Source organism: Pongo abelii, chromosome 19 (assembly GCF_028885655.2).
Source record: "Pongo abelii isolate AG06213 chromosome 19, NHGRI_mPonAbe1-v2.0_pri, whole genome shotgun sequence".
Lineage (NCBI taxonomy): Eukaryota > Metazoa > Chordata > Mammalia > Primates > Hominidae > Pongo > Pongo abelii.
In genome coordinates, this window is record NC_072004.2 from 8207928 (window position 1) to 8233262 (window position 25335).

General features: G+C 45.8%; 2 protein-coding genes across 7 annotated transcripts; both read right to left on the bottom strand.

The window, feature by feature from the left end:
• Positions 1 to 1375: 1375 nt before the first annotated feature.
• KRBA2 (KRAB-A domain containing 2) lies at positions 1376 to 24857 on the bottom strand. Of its 6 annotated transcripts, NM_001133876.1 has the most exon segments (6): positions 9754 to 11499; positions 12414 to 13186; positions 16102 to 16306; positions 21480 to 21620; positions 23819 to 23991; positions 24812 to 24857. In NM_001133876.1, coding segments are annotated over 2 exon segments (1398 nt in total). In that variant the 5' UTR covers positions 12559 to 13186; positions 16102 to 16306; positions 21480 to 21620; positions 23819 to 23991; positions 24812 to 24857; the 3' UTR covers positions 9754 to 10246.
• On the bottom strand, positions 17723 to 25335 carry RPL26 (ribosomal protein L26). Its single transcript, XM_024235677.3, has 4 exons — positions 24812 to 25335; positions 23819 to 23991; positions 21480 to 21620; positions 17723 to 17892 (listed from the first exon to the last, which is right to left on the bottom strand). The coding sequence occupies exons 2-4, from the start codon at positions 23984 to 23986 to the stop codon at positions 17764 to 17766; spliced, it is 438 nt and encodes a 145-aa protein (XP_024091445.1). The 5' UTR covers positions 23987 to 23991; positions 24812 to 25335; the 3' UTR covers positions 17723 to 17763.

Consider the following 25335-nt stretch of genomic DNA (forward strand, 5'->3'; position numbering starts at 1 on the left):
ACCCTAATGTAAACTACAGACTTGCAAAGGCAGGAGAATCACTTGAACCCGGGAGGTGGAGGTTGCAGTGAGCCGAGATCGCACCATTCCACTCCAGCCTGGGCAACAAGAGCGAAACTCCGTCTCAAAAATAAAAATAAAATAAAAATGAAGTCCATTATTAAACAATAAAAAAGCACCCCAAAAACCAAGGGCCAAGAAAGAGGGAATATTATTTTTTTTCTTTTCTTTTTCTTTTTTTTTTTTTTTTTTTGAGACGGAGTCTCCCTCTGTCGCCCAGCCTGGAGTGCAGTGGCGCGATCTCGGCTCACTGCAAGCTCTGCCTCCCAGGTTCACGCCATTCTCCTGCCTCAGCATCCCGAGTAGCTGGGACTACAGGCGCCCGCCACCACGTCCGGCTAATTTTTTGTATTTTTAGTAGAGACGGGGTTTCACCGTGTTAGCCAGGATGGTCTCGATCTCCTGACCTTGTGATCCGCCCGCCTCGGCCTTCCAAAGTGCTGGGATTACAGGCGTGAGCCACCGCGCCCGGGCCTCTTTTTTTTTTTTTTTTTTTTTTATGGAGACAGAGTCTCTGTTGCCCAGGCTGGAGTACAGTGGCGCAATCTCTGCAAACTCTGCCTCCCAGGTTGAAGCGATTCTCGTGCCTCAGCCTCCTGAGTAGCTGGGGTTATAGATGCCCGCCACCTCATCTGGCTAATTTTTGTATTTTTAGTAGAGACAGGGTTTCAGCATGTTGGCCAGGCTGGTCTCGAACTCCTGACCTCAAGTGATCCACTCGCCTCGGCCTCCCAAAGTGCTGGGATTACAGGCATAAGCCACCGCACCTGGCCTGATTTTCTATAATGGAGAAAACACAAGGCTTATGATTTTCTGCTTCCACAAAGCATTGGCAGAAATAGGCCAGGAATCCCTATTTTGTAGCCAGGGGAAAGGAATAATTGTTCTCAGCAGGGAACCACTCTCTAGGGTGAAGCCTGGTCAGTGCCATAGAAACTGTCCTTGGTATTTCTGAGAATTCTGGTTCCATGCCTGGTTAGCTGAGAAACTTGTCAGACACCATATTCTAGTGAGTGCCTGGAAGATACCTGTGAACAGAAGGGGTACAAGGCCTGGGGGCTTTCAGGCAGCTTTTGGGATCTGCTACATAAAATGCCAGGACTTGAAGACAACTGACTCTCACTTACATGAATACTGCCTTTGCAGGCCAAAGAGCAAACTGCCAAGTTATTGCCCTGTATTTCCATGTTCAAAACTGTCTCTCCTCTTTGGTGGGACCTTGTCAATTCTTCTAACTTTTTTTGGATGTAATTGTAGACTTACAGAAAAGTTGCAAGAATAGTACAAAGAATTCCCACTCTTCACCCAGATTCCCCAAATGTTAACATTTTACTGCAATTTTTTTTTTTTTTTGAGACGGAGTCTTGCTCTGTCACCAGGCTGGAGTACAGTGGCGTGATCTTGGCTCACTACAACCTCCGCCTCCTGGGTTCAAGCAATTCTCCTGCCTCAGCCTCCTGAGTAGCTGGGATTACAGGTGCGTGCCACCACGCCTGGCTAATTTTTGTATTTTTAGTAGAGACGGGGTTTCACCATGTTGGTTAGGCTGGTCTTGAACTTCTGACCTCATGATCTGCCCACCTTGGCCTCCCAAAGTGCTGGGATTACAGGCGTGAGCCATCGCACCCAGCTGCATTTGTTTTATATCTCTCTGTCCCTCCCTTCTCTCTCTCTCTGCACACACACACACACTCACACACACTCATTTTCCTGTACTATTTGATAATAAGTCGCCGACATAATGCTCTTTATCTCAAGATATTTCAACATCTATTTCCTAAAAACAAGGACATTCTCTTACATAACCACAGTACAATCCTCAAGATCAGGAAATTAACTTTGATACAATATTATACTCTTCAGACAATATTCACATTTTACCAACTGTCCCAGTGATGCTCATTGTAATAAAAGAATATCCTGGATCATGCATCGCATTTGGTTCCCACGTCTCTAGCCTACTTTAACTGGAATAGCTCTTCAGTCTTTGTCTTTCTCAACATTGCCATTTTTTAAAGAGTACAGGGCAATTATTTTGCTGAATGCCCCTCAATCTGGGTTTGTCTCTTGTCTCTTCATAATTAGATTCAAGTAGCGCATCTGTGGTAGAAATGACACAGAAATGTTCTCAGTGCATCCTATCAGGGCAGCAGTAGTTGTACATGTACTGGGGAGGTTAACTTTGATCACTGGGTTAAGGTGGTGTCTGCCAGGTCTCTGAGTGAGGATCCTGCTGATTATACTTCCCCTGCAAGAAATCCTCTAATACAAAGTAGGCCGGATGGAGAATGTTCAGCAGTGATCTGCAAATGGTCCTTCGAAACTTAGTTTGTGTGACTTCTCACTGAGCACTCCTTTACAGACTTACAAGTCTTTACTCTGTGCCCATTTTTCTGCATTTAGCAGTCTCTTTATTTGTTGGTACCACCAAAGGCCAGCATGCCTGGTACATACTTAGTGCTTATAAATGTCCAATGAATGAGTGAAACTGACAGGCTAGAGAAGGGGGTAGGTAAGGAGAGCTGGTCAAGGAAAAGCCCAGAATGACAGTGGATTTCAGAGAGGCTCTCTTCCTGATACAGAGGGCCCCTGCACCTACAGATGAAGAAGGGTGGCAGTTTCAGGTGTCTGGACTGGTTCTCTGCACCCCATTCAGGGCAGAAAGGCAGGGTTTCAGGACTGGGAGGCAGCTGTGTTATTACAGGTGACCTGGGTTCTGTGTTGAGCGAGATCCTAATGGTCCCTACATTTAAGGCAGCCATTTCCAGCATTCTGGCCATTGCATCAGGAGAAAGAGAGGCAAAAACAGAGGGGATGTCATTCAAAGAACAGTAGACTGAATTGTGGGGTAGAGTGGGGAGGAGGAAGGAAGCAAACATCTGGCCACTGAATGACTCACCAAAGTTAGGAGTGAGCCATCTGTGTGAAACCCAGAGGAAAGGCTCACAAGCACTCATCTGCTACATACTCACCCTGTAATATCGCGGGAAATGCATAAAAGTGAAAAGAACTCCTACGCCAAAGTTCCAGGTGTGGAAAAGTTATTCTGAGCAAGGAGCTAGTCAACAGAAAGGATGTAGCAATTCAAATTAAATAGAACAATAAGATTTAACAAATTGAGGCATGGGGAAGCAAAAAGCAAAATATCAGGACCAAATTTTAAATGGAAAAGGGAAACTCTAACTAGATCCAAACCAAAATGATAATAATAATAACAACGAAGAAAAGTAAACATATGAAAAATATGATTCTAAAAGGCAAAGTCGCATATTAAAACGGAAAGGCAATTTGCTCAGGAAGCTCACATTTCCTGCCTTCTTTGTTTGCTTGGAAAACACAGTAGAGTCGACCATCTGGGGTAATTAGTTCTAGGGTAAAAATGTCAGAACCTGGGTAAACAAAGATTAGCACCATGATAAAAATAAGGAAGAACCAGGAACTAAAAAGGAAACTAAATTCAATAAGTTCAAAGGGATAGAATTCTGAAGAAAATTCTGAAGATTCCAGGGACAAGCTTGTTTTGCCATCAGTCAACTTTTTGAATGAGAGTCCTGGGATAACTCTTGCTCTTTTATATTTCAAAGTATCTCAGGTTTCAAATCAATTTCTATAAGGCTTCCACAAAACAAATGGAAGGAAGAACTGTGAATCACAAACTAAAACAAACAAAACAAAAAACCTTTCTCCCTTATAATTCAACAACCCAAAGTCACCAAATTGAAGAAGGGTAAAGTAATTGCAGAGGTAACAGGCTCATGCAGTGATTGAACCTAACCTTGGCAAACCATACTTCAATGGTCTGTTGTACTAACGTCCAGAAAGCATGCAAAATAATTTGGAAGCAAGAATGTAAGTCTGAGCTTCTCGGTTGCCTCCCCCACTGTCCTTCCTTCTCAGTGCTAATGACATTCCAATGCTTAGTCTCAAAAAAACCATTGGTAATAGGGATCTCAGAAATATCAGAAGAAAACGTTCCTTCTACCCCTAGAGTTGCAGACAAGCAGATTCTATTCCACAATATAAGGCCAAAGCTAGTTCTGAAAAAGTGGGTAAATAGAGAACATTCACAAAAGCATTCATCTCTAAGTCTCCCATCTTCTCTCCTTCTTGGAAGTGGGGATATGTGCCCTGGCAGGAAGCTCAGGCTGGGGTTCTAGAAGAGGTAGGAAGTACAAAAGTACAAGATGACAGTCTTCACACTACACAGGGCAGAACTGGAAGAGAACTTTAAAACGAGTTGGTTCAAGTGTCCTCATCACCTTAGATGAGGAAGACAAGTTCTGGAAAGAATAAGTGACTCTGGCAGTGCCTAGAGTAGCCGATGGCCTGAGTTTCTTCCTGCCACCCCACACAAAACAACAGCAACCAGGAAATTCATGTGCCTAGACCTGATGCCTGAATTCCAAAGCTGCAGCCTTGACCTCCTGGGCTCAAGCGATCCTTCCACCTCAGCCACCCAAGTAGCTGGGCCTACAGTGTGAGCCACCAAACCTGACTTATACCATGCCTCTCTATGTTGCCCAGGCTGGTATCGAACCCTATGGCTCAAGCAATCCTCCTGCCTCAGCCTCCCAAAGTGCTTGGATTACAGGCATGAGCCACTGCACCTGGCCCAATGGAGATTCTTGAGCAGGGGAGATGGTTATAAGCACTGACCTCGTACTTGACACTTAGGTTTGAACCCTGGGCTAGTTATTACTTTCTGAGCTTTATTTCTTTCTTTATAAGAGAGGAAAATTAAGTTCTTAATACACCTATATAAACTTACTTCTTCAGCTTCAACTGACTTTGTAGGGCTGTATGAATTTAACGCCAGGCACGGTGGCTCAGGCCTGTAATCCCAGCACTTTGGGAGGCTGAGGTGGGTGGATCACGAGGTCAGGAGATTAAGACCAACCGTCCTGGCTAACACAGTGAAACCCCGTCTCTACTAAAGATACAAAATAGCCAGGCGTGGTGGCAGGTGCCTATAGTCCCAGCTACTTGGGAGGCTGAGGCCGGAGAATGGCGTGAACCCGGGAGGCGGAGCTTGCAGTGAGCCGAGATGGTGCTACTGCACTCCAGCCTGGGTGACAGAGCAAGATTCCATCTCAAATAAAAGAAAAAAAGAAAATGAATTTAAAGCTCAATACTAATACTGTAGGTAAGTCAGTATTCAGCAGTGTTAACTATTATTCCAAGCAGAGCTTTACTTCTGGAAGATTCAGTGGGTGGGTTGTCTCCAATCAACCAAGGTAACAAGGGCCTGTCCTGGGGGAATGGAGAGATGGTAACAGATTTAAGACATTTCAGAGTTAGCCTATCAGTTATGTATTGTTGCATAACAAACCACCTCTAAACTCGGTGGCTTGAAACAACAACATTCATTTATTTTGCACATGACTCTGCAATTTGGCCAGGGGTTGTCTCTGTTCTATACAGTATTGAATGGATGATGAACTGGGGGCTGGGGAGTCTCCTTTTAAGATGACTCACTCACATGGTTGGCAGGTTGGTACTGTCTGTTGGCTAAGAGCTCAGCCAGGGCTGAGGGCCCAGGGCTTTGGCTCCTCTTGATGTGGGCCTCTCATTAAATGTTTAATGTTTAGGGGGTCAGACTTCATTTTTGTCAAATGGACAGCCTATTGATCCAGCACCGTTAACTGAATAATACAACCCTTCCCACTGATTGAAATGCCACTTCTATCATAAGTTCCTAGAGATACACAGGTCTGTTGCTGGCTTTTTTTTTTTTGGAAACAGGGTCTCTGTCACCCAGGCTGCAGTGCGGTGATACGATCACGGCTCACTTTAACTTTGGCCTCCCAGGTTCAAGTGATCCTCCCACTTCAGCCTCCCAAGTAGCTGGGATTACAGGTGCATGGCACCACGCCCCGCCCTGGCCTTTCTTCAGCAGTGGGCCACAGAAACGCATATGCATGTGAGTGGCTGAGGGTGGCCACCTGGAGAGTGCCACATGCACTGCATCTCCTCATTTGCTGCCGAGCAGAAATTGTGGACCCACTGTGGCCACATATGTCGAGTTCTCAAGAGGTGCTAGACATCCAGATTTTTATATGAACTCTCCAGTGTTTAAAGTGTTGGCAATTAATTAAAACAAAAAAATTTAAAAGGCCAGGCACCATGGCTCACATCTGTAATCTCAGCACTTTGGGAGGCCAAGGTGGGTGGATCACCTGAGGTCAGGAGTTTGAAACCAACCTGGCCAAAATGACAAAACCCCGTCTCTACTAAAAATACAAAAATTAGCCAGGCGTGGTGGCGGGCACCTGTAATCCCAGCTACTCAGGAGGCTGAGGCAGAAGAATCACTTGAACCCGGGAGGTGGAGGTCGTAGTGGGCCGAGATCACGCCATTGCACTCCAGCCTAGGCGACAAGAACAAAACTGTTTAAAAAAATAAAAAATTAAAAACATTATGTGGACAAGATATATTTGCAAGCTGAGACTAGCCTGTGGCACAGCAGTTAGTGACCTCTATTCCAAATGCTGAAATAATGCAGGCCAGACTGGGTCCAGGAATCCACCTCTAACTCTTTCCCACTGCTAATATTAAGATGCAAAAGAGGAAGAGTGATGTGGCAGCTCCTGGAAACCCAGGCATCTCTGGGAAAGCAAGCAGTGTTATGGCTCATGTGTCACCTTTTACCCACAGGAGTTGATGATGTGGTTCCCGGTATGCCAAGTAACTAGGAGGGAGGAGGTCAGCACTGGGGAGGGGAGGGTAACATCCTCAGTCAAAGTTGGACCTCCCAGACCTGTTAGGCGGAGTTACAAAGAAAGACAATGGGTTGGAAGGAGGATGGAAAGTGAGGTGCTGGCCAAAAACATAGCAAGATTTTGGCCCCCCAAAACAAGCTGGAAAGTGATGTCACTTCCTATGTAATAATAATGCGGCTTCCGTGGAAACCTTCCAACTTAACACTGCAGAATCTGAAAAGAAATGGCAATGAGCAGAGGTCTCCCACTCTCACGTGGAGGACAGGGTCTGCAGATGAGTCACATTGTAGAACTTCACTATTCACAGAGAAGGCCCCTTCACATGCAGAATGTCGCTGGTCTCTCAGGACAATCCTGTGAGGTAGGCAGCACCAGGGGTGTTACTAGCCCCTTACAGAAGAGGGAACTGGCATTAGTGATGATCAGAATGGGTCTTAGATGGCTCTGGGATGTGCAGGAAGGACATTTGTATAAAGAATAAAAGACTGGCCGGGCGCAGTGGCTCACGCCTGTAATCCCAGCACTTTGGGAGGCCGAGACAGGCGGATCATGAGGTCAGGCGTTCGAGACCAGCCTGGCCAACATAGTGAAACCCCGTCTCTACTAAAAATACAAAAAATTAGCCGGGCGTGGTTGGCGGGCGCCTGTAATCCCAGCTACTTGGGAGGCTGAGGCAGGAGAATCGCTTGAACCTGGAAGGTGGAGGTTGCAGTGAGCCAAGATCGTGCCACTGCACTCCAACCTGGGCGACAGTACGAGACTCCATCTCAAAAAAAAAAAAAATAATAATAATAAAATAAAAATAAAAGACTGCAGGCCCTTTCTCCTTCCCTGTGCCCATTTCTGTAGAATCATTTATTCATTAAATTCACTGAACACCTTCCATGGGCTGGGCACTCTTAGGCGTTGGGAATGTAGGAGTACACAGATCCTGGGCACTGTCCTCCCTGTGGCTGGGTCAGTCATCCTTATTCTGAATCATGACCCAGACTGGCCTTGCCCTACTCCTCTCTAGGTAGAGCAGTGATGTCAGGCCAACTCTTGCATTTTGTTCCAGAAACCTTGATTATTTCCCTGACTACTGGTCACTTCCCGAAATGCACTGAACTGTGCCAGGAATAGGATATGTTTTTAAGTGCTTGAGACACAGACAAGTGGCAGACGCATACTCAAATTCCAACCATACCTTACTTCTGACCTAATTTTAATATATGTTTCATGCAGTTACACAATTATCTGTGCATAATGTTCTGAGAAAAGGGATGGCACAGTTTCTCCTGAAGCGGGAAACAGAGCCGTTGGTAAGGTGGCCAGTCTCTAGGGCATCTTAGATGAACCTCGTTTCTTCCTATTACTTTTCCTTCATCTACTTTTTTTTTTTTCTGAGATGGAGCCTTGCTCTGTCACCCAGGCTGGAGTGCAGTGGCATGATCTCGGCTCACTGCAACCTCTGCCTCCTAGGTTCAAGGGATCTTCCCACCTCAGGCTCCTGAGTAGCCAGGATTACAGGTGCATGCCACCATGCCCGGCTAATATTTTGCATTTTTGTAGAGACGGGGTTTCACCATGTTGGCCAGGCGGGTCTCGAACTCCTGACCTCAAGTGATCAGCCGCCTAAGCCTCCAAAGTGCTGGGATCACAGGCATGAGCCACTGTGCCCAGCCTTCCTTCATCTGCTTATTTTCCTGTGATGCCTCCATGTTTTAGGGTATGTGTCTGAGAGGCAGGAATATGTATTAGATATATCTAGGGCAGTCCCACCAGCTTTACATTCTTGAGACCTCATCCATCAGTTCTTGTTTTGCAAACATATTCTTCTATTGACTATAATGAGAACTGTGTCTCTTAAAAATGTAAGTCCAGCCGCATGTGGTGGCTCACGCCTGTAATCCCAGCACTTTGGGAGGCAGAGGCAGGTGGATCACGAGGTCAGGAGATCAAGACCATCCTGTCTAACGTGGTGAAACCCCATCTCTACTAAAAATACAAAAATTAGCTGGGTTCGTCGGGGTGCGTGCCTGTAGTCCCAGCTACTTGGGAGGCTGAGGCAGGAGAATCGCTTGAACCTGGGAGGCGGAGGCTGCAGTGAGCCCAGATCATGCCGCTGCACTCCAGCCTGGGCGACAGAGTGAGACTGTCTCCAAAAAAAAAAAAAAAAAAAAAAAAATTAGCCGGGTGTGGCAGTGCACGCCTGTAGTCCCAGCTACTGGGGAGGCTGAGGCAGGAGAATTGCTTGAATCGGGGAGGTGGAGGCTGCAGTGAGCCCAGATTGTGCCACTGCACTCCAGCCTGGGTGACAGAGCGAGACCCCGTCTCAAAAAAAAAAAGTCAGTCCTGGTTAGGTGTAGTGGCGCGAGCCTGTAATCCTAGCACTTTGGGAGGCCAATCCCTTGGGCCCAGGAGTTTGAGACCAGCCTGGGCAATATAAGGAGACCCTGTCTCTAAAAAAATAAAATAAATTAAATTAAAAAAAAAAAAGATAAGTCCAAGTTCAGGTCCCTAGTACCTGTGAACGTCACCTTACTTGGAAAGAGTATTTGCTGATCTAATTAAGGTAAGGATCTCGAGATGAGATCATCCTCATTAGTGTGGGCCCTAAATCCAGTGACACGGATTTGGTGTCCAATGATGTCTTTACAAGAGACAGGAAAGAATACACACAAGGTGTTCCTGTGTATCTCAGGTCAACTTGTACATGGTAGTCCTTGCTTAACAAGGGAAAAGTTCGGGTCTGTGTATTTATTCTCAGGGGAGAAAGCCACATGAAGACAGAAGCAGAGACTGGACTTACACTGTCACAAGCCAAGGAATGCCAAGGATTGCTGACGGCCACTAGAGGAAGGAGAAAGGCATGGAATGGACTCTCTCCCAGAGCCTCCAGAAAGAACCTACCTTAACTAACACTTTCATTTCAGACTTTGGGCCTCCAGAACTGTGAGACTCGATTTCTGTTAAGTCACCCAGGTGGTGGTAATTTTTTTTTTTTTTGAGACAGAGTCTTGCTTTGTCACGCAGGCTGGAGTGCAGTGGCATGGTCTCAGCTCACTGCAACCTCTGCCTCCTGGGTTCAAGTGATTCTTCTACTTCAGCCTCCTAGTTAGCTGGGATTACAGGCACACGGCTCCAAGTCTGGCTAATTTCTGTATTTTCAGTAGAGACAGGGTTTCATCATGTTGGCCAGGCTAGTCTTGAACTCCTGACCTCAAGTGATCTGCCCACCTCGGCCTCCCAAAGTGCTGGGATTACGGGCATGAGCCGTGCGCCCAGCCGGGTTGTGGTAATTTTTTATGGCAGCCCTAAGAATAAATACACAGACCCAAACTTTTGTCTTTTTGAGCAAGGACTGCCATGTACAACTTGACCTGAGAGTGCAGCCTTCAATCCTTTCTGCCGGGGCCTCTGGCAACAGCTCTCAGATGACTATGCTCAGAGAGACACCTGTGACTGTCCACCCAGTGGCCATCTGTTCACCAGCAGAGGAGACTGGAAGTCCCTTGTGAGGTGCTGGGTTCTGCAGCTTCAGGAGTGGGATCCATGTCATCGTCCATATCAGATCTGTCTGCTCCAATCTCAGCCCTTTCTTCCTGCCTGATCCAAAGGCTATTTTCTAGCTGTTCTTCGGCAATTTCTAGCTCTTCTTCCGTTTGTAAAGTAGCCACAGTTTCCCGGGGCAAGTTTGAGGAATATAGCCCAAATTTGGCTTTACAACCAAACATTGCCTCAAATGGACTTTGCTGCAAGGAAACGTCGAAAGCCTGATTCCTCACCATCTGCATGAATCGGAGGCCTTTGGCCCAGTGACATGAGTGGTTACTCTGCATCCAGGTACTTATCATGTTCTTTACATCACGGCTTGCTTCTTCCAGGGAGCCCTGGCTTTGGCCAGGGTGGTACTTACCAGACACAATCTTTAGGTCTGGCCACAACTCATTGAGCTCATGAACAACCTGGTTTGTGAACTCAACGCCACTGTCAGAGTCTAACACACTGGGTGTACCAAGAATTGTGAAAATATCTAACAAGACACTGACCACCTCATGGGCCTGTTTGGTTCTTAATGGCCGTAAAATAATAAACTTGGTTAAGTGGTCCTGGTAGTATAAAATGAACTTGAACTCACCATCGGCACTTGACTGCATGTCGAGTATTTCAACTTGGCACGTGGAGTCTATGTCCTTAAAAGTCATGGGCTTTGGTGCAAGGCCTCTCTTGGGTACTGGGTTCTTCTGGTGGCACTGTTTACACAGAGTCAGATATAAGACAATAACTTCTTTGGTGACATTCCCATATTTTCCTTGCAGCTCTTTGAGCATGCGTGTCCGCCCACCATGTCCAATACTGAGATGTGTATCATGAAGAATATCAAACAACTCTTCCTTATGTACATAATACCGTATTCGATCACGTTCTCCATGAGTAGCCTCTATCAGTTTCTCTGTGCCCTGTACAGAGATCACATCGTATTTTGCTGCACGGCGATAATCACGTGATGACTTCTTCCCTTTTTCTTTAGCTTCTTTAACTTCCTTTATTGTTTGAAAGTACTTTTCTTTGGAAAATACCTTGCTGTTGTAACTTTTGCTTTCTACCAGCTTTGTTACACTCATAAGAAACTTTTCTCTCATGTTACTTATCTCCATTTCCATTTCACTTGCATTTGAAACCCCAGGTGGATCATTTCCAGCTCTCTGAGGCATCATGGAGAACTTTAAGAAGGATCCTAAGAAAGGAAGAAAAGAGAACAAAGTTAAATTCACTGACACTCCCACCTGGAAGACTTTCCCTCTAAAGTTCCTCATCAATTCTTTCATCTAATTTTTGAAGATGATTATATGGAAGAATGATAATAGAATAACAGTTAAAAAGCAACTAGAAAGCCAACTAGCACCATCTAAAACCAGAGCATAGCAATAGAATTTGAATCAGTAAGATCACAAATATGTAGAGGTTTTAGACTTTAGGCAAACAGCAAAGACAATGAAGCCATTAGCTTATAGCAAGAAACCTAATCAACTGGTTTTTATTAATTGAATAGGAGAGAGAATAAACAGAAACTCCTAAGGCAGTAAGCTAAAATCTTACGCTCAGTACCCTTTAAAATAATATAAATGGGAGAATGTTGCTAAAAGGTACCACATAATAACAGCAAACTCTTAAATTTGTACCAGGGATTGCTTCTGAGCCTTCCCATGATCAACAGAAACAATTTCTTGGCCGAGCACAGTGGCTCCCGCCTGTAATCCCAGCACTTTGGGAGGCCGAGGTGGGTGGATCACTTGAGGTCAGGAGTTCGAGACCAGTCTGGCCAACATGGTGAAACCCTGTCTCTACTAAAAATACAAAAATTAGCCAGGTGTGGTGGCAGCAGCCTGTAATCCCAGCTACTCGGGAGACTGAGGCAGGGAGAACTGCCTGAACCCAGAAGGCGGAGGTTGCAGTGAGCTGAGATTACACCACTGCACTCCAGCCTGGGCAACAAAGCGAGACTGTTTAAAAAAAAAAAATTTCTTATGGCTGAAGAGTCTGTCCTTATCTTGGGGGAATCGAGAAGAAAGCTGTGGGGATATTTTTAAATGACGGTTTCCCCTTGACAGTTGCCCACAAGATTAATAAAGGAAGATTCTGAGTCCTTACCCTGTGGGACCGTGTTCTCATAACTGTCCAGCATTGTGTCTCTGTAGCAGTCCTTTTGAGAGCCTTCTAAATAATTCCAATCTTTGGTCATATCTTCAAATGCTGTTGCCTCCTGAAACAACACTGGCTCTGCCACAGGGACCATACAGTCTTGGGGCCTGGGCTAAAGAGCAGCTTCAGCAGGACTGGGGAAGAGACAAGAGAGGGCACCAGGAATGAAGGCGTGCAGCATAAAGGACTCTGAAAGCGAGTCAGGTGAATAAATGGAAGAAATAAGAAATAGGTCTCACATCCAACAAGATGAGTACAGCTTCATGGATGAGGGAAAGGAGTTTTGCTTTCCTGGGAGGTCTGTTGGTCTGGCCAGTTTTGATGCTGCCAGAGCTGTAACCCATGTATTAATCTTTCCAGAATAAAGCAGAGTCCAAGTGAACTTGGGCACAGGCTTGATGACTCCTAACGGGTGGCAGGATCTGTTTCCAATGGAAATATTATGTCTGTGTACATAGAGATATGTCAGGAGATTATCCTGCAGAAAAGAGATACCCCAAATGGAGTCTACCTGCCACTGTGATCAGATAATTCCTTAGGGAGAGAACTTGATACTACTCAGTTGTCTAAACTGGGATTCCTTAGTCAGAACAGCCCTAAGACAGGATGCTGATGAGGCCAGGGGAGTTCACATGAGGACTGCAGGAATTCCAGCAAGCTTAGGAAAACAGGATCCCGAGATCCCAGCTGTCAGATGCAGAGCGGAGAGGCAGGGCAGAATCCTGAGAAGCAGAGAAAGATGGAAACTTTTAAAGGCTCTGAGCGAGAGTCTCAGTTAAGCAGGGCCTGCTTCCAGGTCCTGAAGGTCCTCCACTAAAAGGGCTTCAAACTCCCTTCTTCAGCATTGCTGGTTAATCATGAATATTCCTGATTCTAAGACATTACTGATTGTAAAACCACTAACTTAATAACAACTTTCTTTTGAGAGGAAAAACAGTGTGTATTAAATGAATGTATTGATAAGACACATCCAAAATTTAAAATGTGAAAAATATGCATTTTCATTTTTTCTTTTTTTGTATTTTTTTATAGAGATGGGGTTTTGCCATGTTGCAAAAAACCCAGGCTGGTGTCGAACTCCTGGGCTCAAGTGATCCACCTGCCTCAGCCTCCCAAAGTGCTAGGATTACAGGCCTGAGGCAGTGTGCCTGGCCAAAACTATGCCTTGCAGAAATGAAGAAAATGCACATTTGCAAAATGTTCTTTACTCTAAGCCTGTGTTCAAGATCTTCTGCAAACTGACGTTTTAAAGGCTCTGAGGCCAGGCATGGTGGCTCACACCTGTAATCCCAGCACTTTGGGAGGCCGAGGTGGGCAAATCACCTGAGGTCAGGAGTTCGAGACTAGCCTGGCCAACATGGTGAAACCCTGTCTCTACTAAACACACAAAAATTAGTTGGGCATGGTGGTGTATACCTGTAGTCCCAGCTACTCAGGAAGCTGAGACAGGAGAATCGTTTGAACCCAGGAGGCAGAGGTTGCAGTGAGCCAAGATCACGCCACTGCACTCCAGCCTGGGCGACAGAGTGAGAGTCCGTCTCAAAAAAAAAAAAAAAAAGGCTCTGAGAAGCACTGCAGTAAAGAAACCAGCTTCAATTTGTTTCATCGACTAGTACCATTCATTCATTGACATGGGACTTTGTTTCCCAAGGAATATCTATTACCATCTTACTAGTTTTTTTTTTTTTTTTTTTTTTTCTACACCGGGGCACACCACTACGCCCGGCTAATGTTTTGCATTTTTAGTAGAGATGAGGTTTTGCCATGTTGGCCAGGCTGGTCCTCGAACTTCTGACCTCAAGTGATCTGCTCGTTTTGGCCTCCCGAAGTGTTGGAATTACAGGTGTGAGCCAGCGCACCCGGCCGGTCCTACTAGTTCTAACAGACTTGAAACCACAAGGTATTCAATGGAATCCCGAAAAAGCACCTTCCAGATTCCTTTCTGAAACCAGCATCTCTCAGAACCTGAGTGCTGTGTTGGTTGTTATTTGAGTCCCTTCAGGGGACCGCAAAGGAAGGAAAAGCCTCATCTTCATTCTATAAAATAATGAAGGCAACTGGGCACGCTGGCTCATGCCTGTAATCCTAACACTTTGGTAGGCCAAGGTGAGAGGACTGCTTGAGGCCAGGAGTTCAAGACCAACCTAGTCAACATAGTGAGACCTTGTTTCTAAAAATAAAAAAATCAAGAAGAATGAAGGCAACAAGCTAGAAACAATTTATAATCAAAAGATGTAGAATCTCAGTCTTTAGTAGAGGTACAGTCCTTACCATACCATGAAATTCTATAGTAGAGTCCGAGGTACAGTCCTTACTATACCATGAAATTCTATAGTAGAGTCCAAGGTCTACAATTGTCTAATAGACCTATTTTGGTTGGTCCATCTAGTGATTTTAAAAAATTTGAATGACTCGGCTGGGCGTGGGGGTTCACACCTGTAACCCCAGCACTTTAGCAGGCGGAGGTGGGTGGATTACAAGGTCAGGAGATCGAGACCATCCTGGCTAACACGGTGAAACCCCGTCTCTACCAAAAATACAAAAAATTAGCTGGGCATGGTGGCGAGCGCCTGTAGTCCCAGGAGGCTGAGGCAGGAGCACGACATGAACCCGGGAGGCAGAGGTAGCAGTGAGCCGAGATCGTGCCACTGCACTCCAGCCTGGGCGACAGAGCCAGACTGTGTCTCAAAAAAAAAAAAAAAAAAAAAAAAATTCAATGTTTCACCTATATTTACAGATTGGGAGATTTCACATAAAAATCTCGATTTCTTGCTTTCTTTTTTTTTTGAGACAGAGTTTTGCTCTGTCCAGCCTGGAGTGTAGTGGCGTGATCCCGGCTCACTGGAAGCTCCGCCTTCCGGGTTCACGCCATTCTCCCGCCTCAGCCTCCCGAGTAGCTGGGACTACAGGCGCCCGCCATTGCACCTGGCTAATATTTTGTATTATTTAGTAGAGACGGGGCTTCACCGTGTTAGCCAGGATGGTCTCGATCTCCTGACCTCGTGATCCACCCGCCTCGGCCTCCCAAAGTGCTGGGATTACAGGCGTGAGCCACTGCGCCCGGCCTCGATTTCTGGCTTTCTTGAAAAGGCAACGTTCTGGCTGCACTGGCGGCATTGCTGCCTGGCAATAGTTGGCTGTGATGGAGAGGCGGCATCTTCCTTTGGATCAAGCTTGTCCAACCTGTGGCCTGTGGGCCGCATGCAGCCCAGGACGTCGGGACCTACTAACCTATTCATCTTACTTGCCCACTGCTGCAGATTTCTAAGCTTTCAATATCTTTTTTCCTTTTTTTTTTTTTTGAGAGGGTAGGGTCTCACTTTGTCACCCAGGCTGGAGTGCAGTGGCATGATCACGGTTCCCAGGGTCAAGGCATCCTACCGCAGCCTCCCGAGTAGCTGGGACTACAGGCATGCGTCACCAGGCCCGGCTAATTTTTTTTTCTTTTTTTTTTGTAGAGACGGGGTCTCATTATGTTGCCCGAGGCTTCAGGATCTTTTCCAAAGCAACATGAAAAAAATGTGACCGTAAATCAATCAGCTTCTTGGTGTGATCTATGCTGACGGCTAAGTGATAAACGAGTTGGTCAGAGAAAACTGGAAATATTTCCAAAGCCATGTTTACTCCCTTCACCCACCTGTGAGTTTTTGCCTTGACTGTTTCCGACTCGGAATGGCCTCGCATTGATCTTCCTAATCACAGCCAGCTGAAACCAGCCTCCTTCCTGACGTATTCAGTAACTTCAGCTGATTGCCATCTCTCCTTCATCTCAACAACCTGTACCACACTCACTGGAGCACTTGGCTTTGCATCTTTAGTCGACCAGTTCAGAGGTATACAACCTAGAAGGTAGGGACGGAGGCTTCTACCTGCCTGTACCCCCTTTGGAGGGCCCACGAATACAGAGCTGAGCACAAAACATGTTTAAAGGACATTTAGTCAAAAATGTCGCTTACAGGTAGGTCGTTATTAGCAAGGTAGAGCAGCGGTATGGCTGAGTCTACGCTTGGGAATTCATTTGCTCACTCATCATTTACTGACTAAAGCAAAGTTACTGAGGCCTCAGTTTCCTCATCTACAACCCGGGGAGATGACCAGTACCCATCACAATCGATTGCTATGAAGATTCAATGATAATGCAGATAAGGCATTTAATACAGTGTCCCCTCACCGTCCACACCACACGGGCACGCCCGCTTATTCCTGAGGACCGGGCTGGGACGTCGCCTCCTTTGTGTAGCCTTCCTACCCTGACTTCGCAGACTGCTCCCACCGCCTGGATCCATGCCCGTCCACCCGCCAGCTCTGCAGGGCTGAACGGCTGAGGCGGGCGCGCAGTGGAGAAAAGAGCCGCAGACTGAGGAAGGTCGGGAAGGACAAAGGGACACACCAGACGCGGCGTCTGAATCCCTCTCCACCCAGAAGCCCCCGAGCACCAGCACCTCCGCCCCACCTCCCGCCCGCTCCGCCGGAAGCCGGTCAGGGCCAGCCGGAAGACCCGCCCCCTAGAGGCACCGCGGACACCGTGCAGCGCTGTTCACCCAAATGCCAGCTGTGACCTTGGTTAAGCCAGTGACTTAACTCGGGCCCGTTCCCCGTTCCCACGTTGTTGCCAAGTCTCCAGCCTGGAAAGTAAACTGGCTTCAGGTATCCTGTTTAGATCCTTAAAATGAGGAACGGCAGGAGCACACACACTGCTGCCATCTCACACCTTTTCACTTCATCCTGACGAAGCTGCAGTTTAGTTCGTATTTCAACTCAAAGACGTGTTAGGTTTTGGTTTGATGGCACTCACTCAGCACTTGTGCAGAAAACAAGGTAAAGGGGGCCCATGGGTCTATCAGATAACCTGAACCCGAGACCTCTCAATCTAGAGGAACAGCTTGAGGAAGTGATCTAGAAGCTATAGTCACAAAAGCTTCTTATCCTATTGAAAGCAAGACTTCCTATCCAATGGCAATACAAACTTTTACACAGTAAGTGAAAAAATATAGCCTGTCCATATAGCAACCTATCCATAGTAAGAAAGTTAAAAGACAGGTTCAAGAGGAAGTGTTTCCAACTAGCTTTTCTTATAGGCCGTCTCAATGACACCCCTCCAGCTTCTGATATACCCGCAAATGCTGCTGCCCACTATAAAAAAAAAATCTCATCAGTCCTGATTTCAGAAAAATTTTAGACCAACAAATCAGAGGTAAGAGACTGATACACTGAAAACTAGGGAGTGTCCTAAATCACCACACACAAAACACAGGCTCTTTGTTTTAAGTTTTAATCAAAGCTTGTATATAAGATTACTTTATTCCTGCATCTTCTCAATTGTTTCTTCCTTGTATTTGCCCTTTTCCTTTCCTACTTGGCGAGATTTGGCTTTCCGTTCAAGGATCTTTTTGCGGTCTTTGTCCAGTTTTAGCCTAGTGATAACCACCTGCAGAAAAATAAGAAAAAAACACTCCCAAGCTTTAAATAATCACTAAAACACAAGGGAAAGCCGAACATTCAATACCATTTTCCCAAACCTGGGGTAGGTGGATGCCTAAAAAGAAAAGATTATTTAACTTTTAAAAAACTCCAGAAATCACTCTTTAGCCATCAAACCTGGCTTATTTACTAATTTCCTACCAACAAAGGAGAGAAGGCAAGATGGTATCAGTAATTCTTAAAGCCTCTTCTGTGCTTCATTATAAGATTTGTTTCTTTTTCACTGAGAAATATATGATTCTGCTCTTCTCACTACAGTTTTACAAGCTGTCATATACAAATATATTTGTTTCCAAAGTAACTTCAGGCTGGGTGCGGTGGTTCATGCCCCCAATCCCAGCACTTTGGGAGGCAGAGGCAGGCGGATCACCTGAGGTCAGGAGTTTGAGACCAGTCTGGCCAACACGGTGAAACCCTTTCTCTACTAAAAATACAAAAATTAGCTGGGCATGGTGGCACATGCCTGTAATCCCAGCTACCTGGGGGGCTGAGGCAGGAGAATCTCTGGAACCCTGGGGGGCGGAGGCTGCAGTGAGCTGAGATCGTGCCATTGCACTCCAGCCTGGGCGATCAAGCGAGACTCCATCTCAAAAAACAAACAAATAACAAAATAGCAGGGTGTGGTGGTGAATGCCTACTCAGGAGGCTACTGCGGGAGAATCGCTTGAATCCGGGAAACAGAGGTTGCAGTGAGCCGAGATCGCACCATTGCATTTCCAGGCTGGGCGACAAGAGCAAAACTCTGTCTAAAACAAAACAAACAAACAAAAAAAACCCCACCCCCAAACAGAAAAATAATAAAGTAACTTCAGAATTTTAATGGTAGAAATTAAAGGTAGCATCCACACATAATTCCACCTGCAAAATCTTTAGTGAGAAGATGACAATACAGATCTTACTCCAACAGTTCCAATCCTAAAAGACATCCAAATTATGATAAACTTTCGTCTTATGAATGCAAGGAAAGGGTGAAAAGAGGTGCTAGAAATACAGCATGCAGACCAAACAAAAATCTCCAGAGTCACTGAACTCATATTCTAGTATAGGGAGCCCGAAAACATTTACAAGTGAATCTACATCACTTTGATAGAGAAAGAAGGCAAGTATGAGGAGGCCGAGGGGCTTTCCAGAGTGATCAAGCAAAGCCCTACATTTGAACAGAGACCTAAAGTAGTGAGCAATCTATCTATGCACAGGTATCTGGAAGAGAACAGCAAGTTGAAAGGTTCAAAGGCAGGAGATTATCAAGTTTCATAGGTTGGTAAAACTTATTCAGTTTCTCAAACTTGAGTAAGAATCAACTGGAGGGCTTATCAAAACATACACCTGGGTCATAAACCCTAATTTTGCCTCAATAGGCCTGGGCTCTTAGAATTTATAATTCTACCAAGTTGCTAGGAGGCAAGCAGACTAGCACATATAGAATGGAAAAAGATGTCAGAAGTAAGGGAAGATCAGTTAAGGTCTTTTTTTTTTTTTTTCTGAGACGGCGTCTTCACTTGTTGCCTAGGCTGGAGTGCAATGGTGCGATCTCGGCTCACTGCAACCTCCGCCTCCAGGGTGCAAGCAATTCTCCTGCCTCAGCCTCCCAAGTAGCTGGGATTACAGGCGCGTGCCACCCTGCCTGGCTATTTTTTTTGTATTTTTAGTAGAGATGGGGTTCACCAGTTGGCCAGGCTGGTCTTGAACTCCTGACCTCAGGTGATCTGCCTGCCTCGGCCTCCCAAAGTGTTGGGATTACAGGCGTCAGCCACTGTGCCCAGCCAGATCAGTTAAGGTCTCACAGGCCAATGTGAAGGGAAAAAGCAGACAGAATTCTAGGTGTTATAATGAGACAGCAGCCCACAGATCTCATAAACTGATGTGGGGTATATAATACATCAGTCAAAATGACATTTTTGGTTGGAAAAGGCAGCTCACGACTATAATCCAAACACTTTGGGAGGCCTAGGTGGGAAGATAGCTTCTGGCTAGGAGTTCGAGACCAGCACCTGGGTAACACTGCAAGAGCCCGTATTAAATTTTTAAATGACATTTTGGCCTGAGCAATTAGGAAGAGAGCTGCCATACACTATGACGGTTTGAACATGCCAAATTTGGGATACTAATTAGATATCTAAGTTGAACTGCGCAATTGCCAATTGGATACTGAGTATAGAGTTTAGGGGAAGAGGAGAGTCCTAAGACTGGAATGAGACATGAAGATGATTACTGAGTTACTCAAAGATCGACCGTCACATGCCGCACTAACATGTACAGTACAAAAAGACTAAGAATCTGCTACCAAATTGGTGACCTTTTGAAACAACTTATCTGGTGATGAGTTGACTGGAGTAGGAAAAATGACTGGAGTAGGTTAAGGAATGGGAAAGTCCTTACTCTTAAGAAATACACACTGAAGTAATTACAGGTGAAGTGTCATGATCTTTTTTAAGTAAATTCACTAGGGGTGGAGAAAATCGATAAAGAACACATGACGAAATTTTAATAGAGAATTCTAGGTCAGAGATATACAGGTGTTTTACTATACCAGCCTTTTGACTTCTCTGAGGTTTAAAAATTACATTTATTGGCCGGGTGCAGTGGCTCACACCTGTAATCCCAGAACTTTGGGAGGCAGAGGCGGGCAGATCACGAGGTCAGGAGATCGAGACCATCCTGGCCAATATGGTGACACCCCGTCTCTACTAACAAACACAAAAAATTAGCTGGGCGTGGTTGCGGGTACCTGTAGTCCCAGCTACTGGGGAAGCTGAGGCAGGAGAGTGGCGTGAACCCGGGAGGTGGAGCTTGCAGCGAGCTGAGATCACACCACTGCACTCCAGTCTGGGCAACAGAACAAGACTCCATCTCAAAAAAACAAAAACAAAAAAACAAAAAAACAAAAACAAAAACCAGGGCCAAAGTGCCATTTCATCTTACAAAAACCTACTTCCCAAATTTTAAGATCTATGAATTATTGATTGTTAATCAGCTTACTAATAGCTTTTGAAGAAAAAGCACATTTAATATACATAATGGGACGGGCATGGTGGCTCATGCCTGTAATCTCAGCACTTTAGGAGGCTGAGGCAGGCAAATCACCTGAGGTCAGGAGTTCAAGACCAGCCTGGCCAACATGGTGAAATTTTGTACTAAAAAGTACAAAAATTAGCTGGGTGTAGTGGTGCACGCATGTAGTCACAGCTACACTCATGAGGCTGAGGCGGGAGAATCACTTGCACTTGGGAGGCAGAGGCTGCAGTGAGCCGAGACTGTGCCACTGCACTCCGGCCTGGGTGACAGAGCAAGAATGTCTCAAAAACAAACAAACTAAGAGAAACATAATGACCATTAAAGACACTTTGATGTCAGAAACATTTTAAATGGTATTAGAATTTTCAATACAAGTGCAGTAGTATTTACTTTAAAATATGTTTTTTGCCAGCACATGTAAAATCAAGGACTATTTCTATGGGCTTGCTCTGTAAATAATCACATGTCAACAATAATTACCATAATTTCCTTCTCTTAAGCATTCTCAAAAACACCTACCTTGCTGGGGTGAATGCCTACGTGGACAGTTGTGCCATTAGCCTTTTCCCGCTGCACCCGTTCAATGTAGATAACATATTTCTTCCTGTAAACCTGGACTACTTTGCCAATTTGCTGACCTTTATAGTGTCCACGTACAACCTAAGAGCAAATTCAAAAGTAACAAATAATTGAATAAAAGATTAACCTTGTAAATCAAGTAAACAAACTCATGCATACACCACTCACCCTATCATTATATTAAAAAGTTAAAAAAAAGAGCCCACTTCGGCAACTTGTAAGAAGTTGACAACAAGGAATCTGTTACTCCATCTCAAAAGCAGCAACAGACCAAGAGTATTTAAATCTGAACCCATTAATGTGTCCAACCTAGTGCTAGTCAGAGGGCAGCAACAAATGCTTAACGGAACAAACCAATTCTTTCCCAAAGGTTAATGGACAGGAATCCCAGCGGTCCTCAGTTTGTGAGGACAAGTGTTTCTGAACAGATTCTTCTTCCCAGTTTGTGACTTCCTTGCATTGGTATGTATTGAAAACAGAGATGACTGTTTTCAAGGTCTACTGGCAAGTTTAGCACTACTGCAGCAGGGACCAATGGCTGTTCTCAACCCACACTGCTTATTTGGGAACCCATTTCATCTTTTTGAAATAGGCATGAAAAAATATTGATGACGTGTATGTAAATGGCTTTAGAGACTGCCTGAATTCTTTAATCACTAGCTGCACTACAGATTGCACCTGAGGGTCATTTATAGAAACCTTCACCTAAATAGATCCAACAAATTATTTACCTGTAAGCACAAACGATAACGTGACTATGCTTCAGTTACAGCTCCTGAATCTAGATTGGGAGCAATTCTGTTTACTGGTCCTCAACTGCCTCTTCAATGACCAAACATTGAAACCTCGTTTGCAAAAATTGCAACAGTGAGAAAATTACAGCAGTTAAACAGATCTGACATAACTCCCATCTTGCTTCTAACCTCCAAGATGTTCTTGTTCATTCCTGGGCATAGATCAAACTAACTTTGGGAGGAACTTAGTCTACAGTTTAACTTTGAAACAAAGACGCTAACAGTCCTTTCCTGAAACAAACCCCCTTCTTGCCTGGGTACCAGACTGCCTTTGTAGGCTAACAAATTAGCTGCAAGACTAGAAATTACAGTTTAGGCAGCTAGAAGCTTCCCCAATTGCTCCTAGGGATAACACACTATAAAGTCTAAGATTTGTGTGATTTTTTTTTCAGACCCTGCACTGATGGATCCGCTGGTGCCACCCAGATCAATAAACTGGCTCATCTGATCTTGTGGCCCCCATCCAGGAACCAACTCAGAGCAAGAAGACAGCTTCAACTCCCTATGCCTTCATCTCTGATACGACCTATCAACACGCCCCACTCCCTGGCCCCCTACCTGCCAAATTGTTCTTAAAAAAACTCCTGTCCCTAAATTTTCCAGGAGAATGATTCGAGTAATGAACTCTGGTCTCCCGTTCCGGCTCTGCATGAATTAAACTCTTTCTCTATTGCAATTCCTGTCTAGATAAATCGGCTCTATCTGGACAGCAGGCAAAATGAGCCTGTTGGGTAGTCACAATATATTGATAAAAGGATAATCCAAAAGCAATGTTCTCATTATGTCACCTAATTATGGTCACATCATGTGACGTTTGAGGAAACTGATTTTCGGGCAGGATCCCCAGGAGTTGGAGACCAACCTGGGCAGTAAAGTCAGACCCCTCTCTACAAAAACAAAAAAAGGTCCCACATGGGAGCATCACTTGAGCCCAGAAGAGCCATAACCACGCAACTGCACTCCAGTCTGGGTAAGAGACCCCGTCTCAGCCGGGGGCGGTGGCTCGCGCCTGTAATCCCATCACTTTGGGAGGCTGAGGCTGGCGGATCACCTGACGTCAGGAGTTCGAGATCAGCCTGCCCAACATGGTGAAACCCCGCCTCTACTAAAAACACAAAAATTAGCCGAGCCGTGGTGGCGGGCACCTGTAATCCCAGCCACTTGGGAGGCTGAGGCAGGAGAATCGCTTGAACCCGGGAGGCGAAGGTTGCAGTGAGCTGAGATCGCACCATTGCACTCCAGCCTGGGGGGACAAGAGCGAGACTTCGTCTCAAAAAAAAAGAAAGAAAATTGATTTTCACCAAATAATACAATTAAAAACTGAAAAGCAGCATACTTACTGTTTTTTGGTCCCTGGCTCAACTCATCTTGCCACTCTTTGGGAGCAAGAGTCTCAGATGCATCTTTCTCAGGAGTGCAATCCCTCTTCTAAGCTGAGTGCGTAAAATATCCATCAAGACAACGAGAACAAGTAGGGATACATACCTGAACTTCATCATCCTTTCGGATGGGCATGGATCGCACATTGTATTTCTGTCTCAGCTCTTTGGAAAGAGGAGAAGACATAATCTTCCTTCGAATGTGGGAAGGTGCATTGAAATGCCTTTTGCGATTCTTGCTCCGGTCGGAAGTCACAAAGGGATTAAACTTCATTTTGGCTAAACAAAAAGTTAAAAAGACTCTTAAATGACCAAAATCTCATTCAGCTTCCAAACAAATAACCGCAATGATTTTATCTTGATAGTCTAGAATGATCATAGGCATGTTGTGCAACTTCAACAAAACCTGTTTGATCGGAAGGGCCTATCAACCGAAGCTCGAAACTTTTTATTTTTTGTTTTATTCGGGTGTTTTCCGTATATGTTTACGGACTAAAGACTTTTGCATCAAAAACACTTGTCCTAGTTATAAGACCTTTTAGTTACACTCTCCCAAGTCCTCAAGTAGTGCCTGAGGGAATCAAGACTGGAGTTACATCTCTGCTGAGCAGACCGACAACGCAATTCTCTTAACTATAACCTCACGTTTTAGAAGATACAATCAACATTCATCTTCTACGGGCTTAAGAGTGAATACATATAGCCCCTCCAAAATGAATAAGGCCCACCATCCCGAACCTGGAAAAGCCTGCACACGTCTCGGGTCCTAAAAGCCTCCCAGTGGGCAAGTGTGGTCTGGAAGTTCCGTGAAGACTTTACCGAGAAGTTACTTCGAGACCATTCTCTAGGAAACGACACTACCCAGACTCCAGTCTATTTCCACAGGCTCCCTTTCCTCAGCTCGTTTTCGAGTCCCCAAATCCCCGGTCCCTCCATCCCTCTCCGGCCCGGCGGCCCTTGATTTAAGAGAGCAACAGGTAAAAAACCATCCCAGCCTCTCCTTCCTGGCTGCTACTCGGCCGACGGGAGACTCTCCGGGTCCCCGCGGTCGGAAGCCACCATGCCCAAGAACGGATGGCTGCGGATTACACCGGCTTACCCGCCGAATCCTCACCCGCTCCCGCTTCGGTGATGGCCGCAAAAGGGAAGAGAACTACACGCTGCTTCCGGTTCTGTAAGTTTACCAAAGATCTCGCGAGACCTATGTCTCTCGGAGCGAGAGGGGCGCGGAGTTTGAGCGAGAGGAGTAAACTGGGAAATAAATTTATGGCTAGTGTCACCTACTGGCTAGGAGGGGAACTGCGAGGGATTGCAAAACTCCCCTCCTCCAGGTCCTAGTGTCTCCCTTCCGAGACCCGGGTGCTGCCGCTGAATCCCCTGGGAAGGGTAGTCCCCGGGCTATTGGCTAAGGCTGCTCAGGGTCCAACTGCCCCTGGGGGTGATGAAGGAACGAGCGGCCCCAGGAGACCGCCCAGGAGACACCCTGGTACCTTCACTCCCAGGGGCCGGGGCGGGGGCCGGCACCCCTTAGCCGGGGGCCGGCACCCCTTAGCCGGGGAAGGGCAGGCCCTGCTTCTGGCCGCCAGGAGGCGCGGGGACGCCGGCCGGCCGGTCGCCTGGGTC

What these genes read in the sequence shown, in the direction of transcription:
- KRBA2 (XM_063717919.1), bottom strand. Translation starts at nt 12,558, where the DNA reads ATGGTCCCTGTGGCAGAGCCAGTGTTGTTTCAGGAGGCAACAGCATTT. An exon ending in TGAGAACACGGTCCCACAGG is followed by an intron (nt 11,500 to 12,413) that starts GTAAGGACTCAG and finishes TTCCTTTCTTAG; the next exon opens with GATCCTTCTTAAAGTTCTCC.
- RPL26 (XM_024235677.3), bottom strand. Translation starts at nt 23,986, where the DNA reads ATGAAGTTTAATCCCTTTGTGACTTCCGACCGGAGCAAGAATCGCAAA. An exon ending in GAAAGGATGATGAAGTTCAG is followed by an intron (nt 21,621 to 23,818) that starts GTATGTATCCCT and finishes ATTTGCTCTTAG; the next exon opens with GTTGTACGTGGACACTATAA. An exon ending in TAGGCATTCACCCCAGCAAG is followed by an intron (nt 17,893 to 21,479) that starts GTAGGTGTTTTT and finishes ATTTTTCTGCAG; the next exon opens with GTGGTTATCACTAGGCTAAA.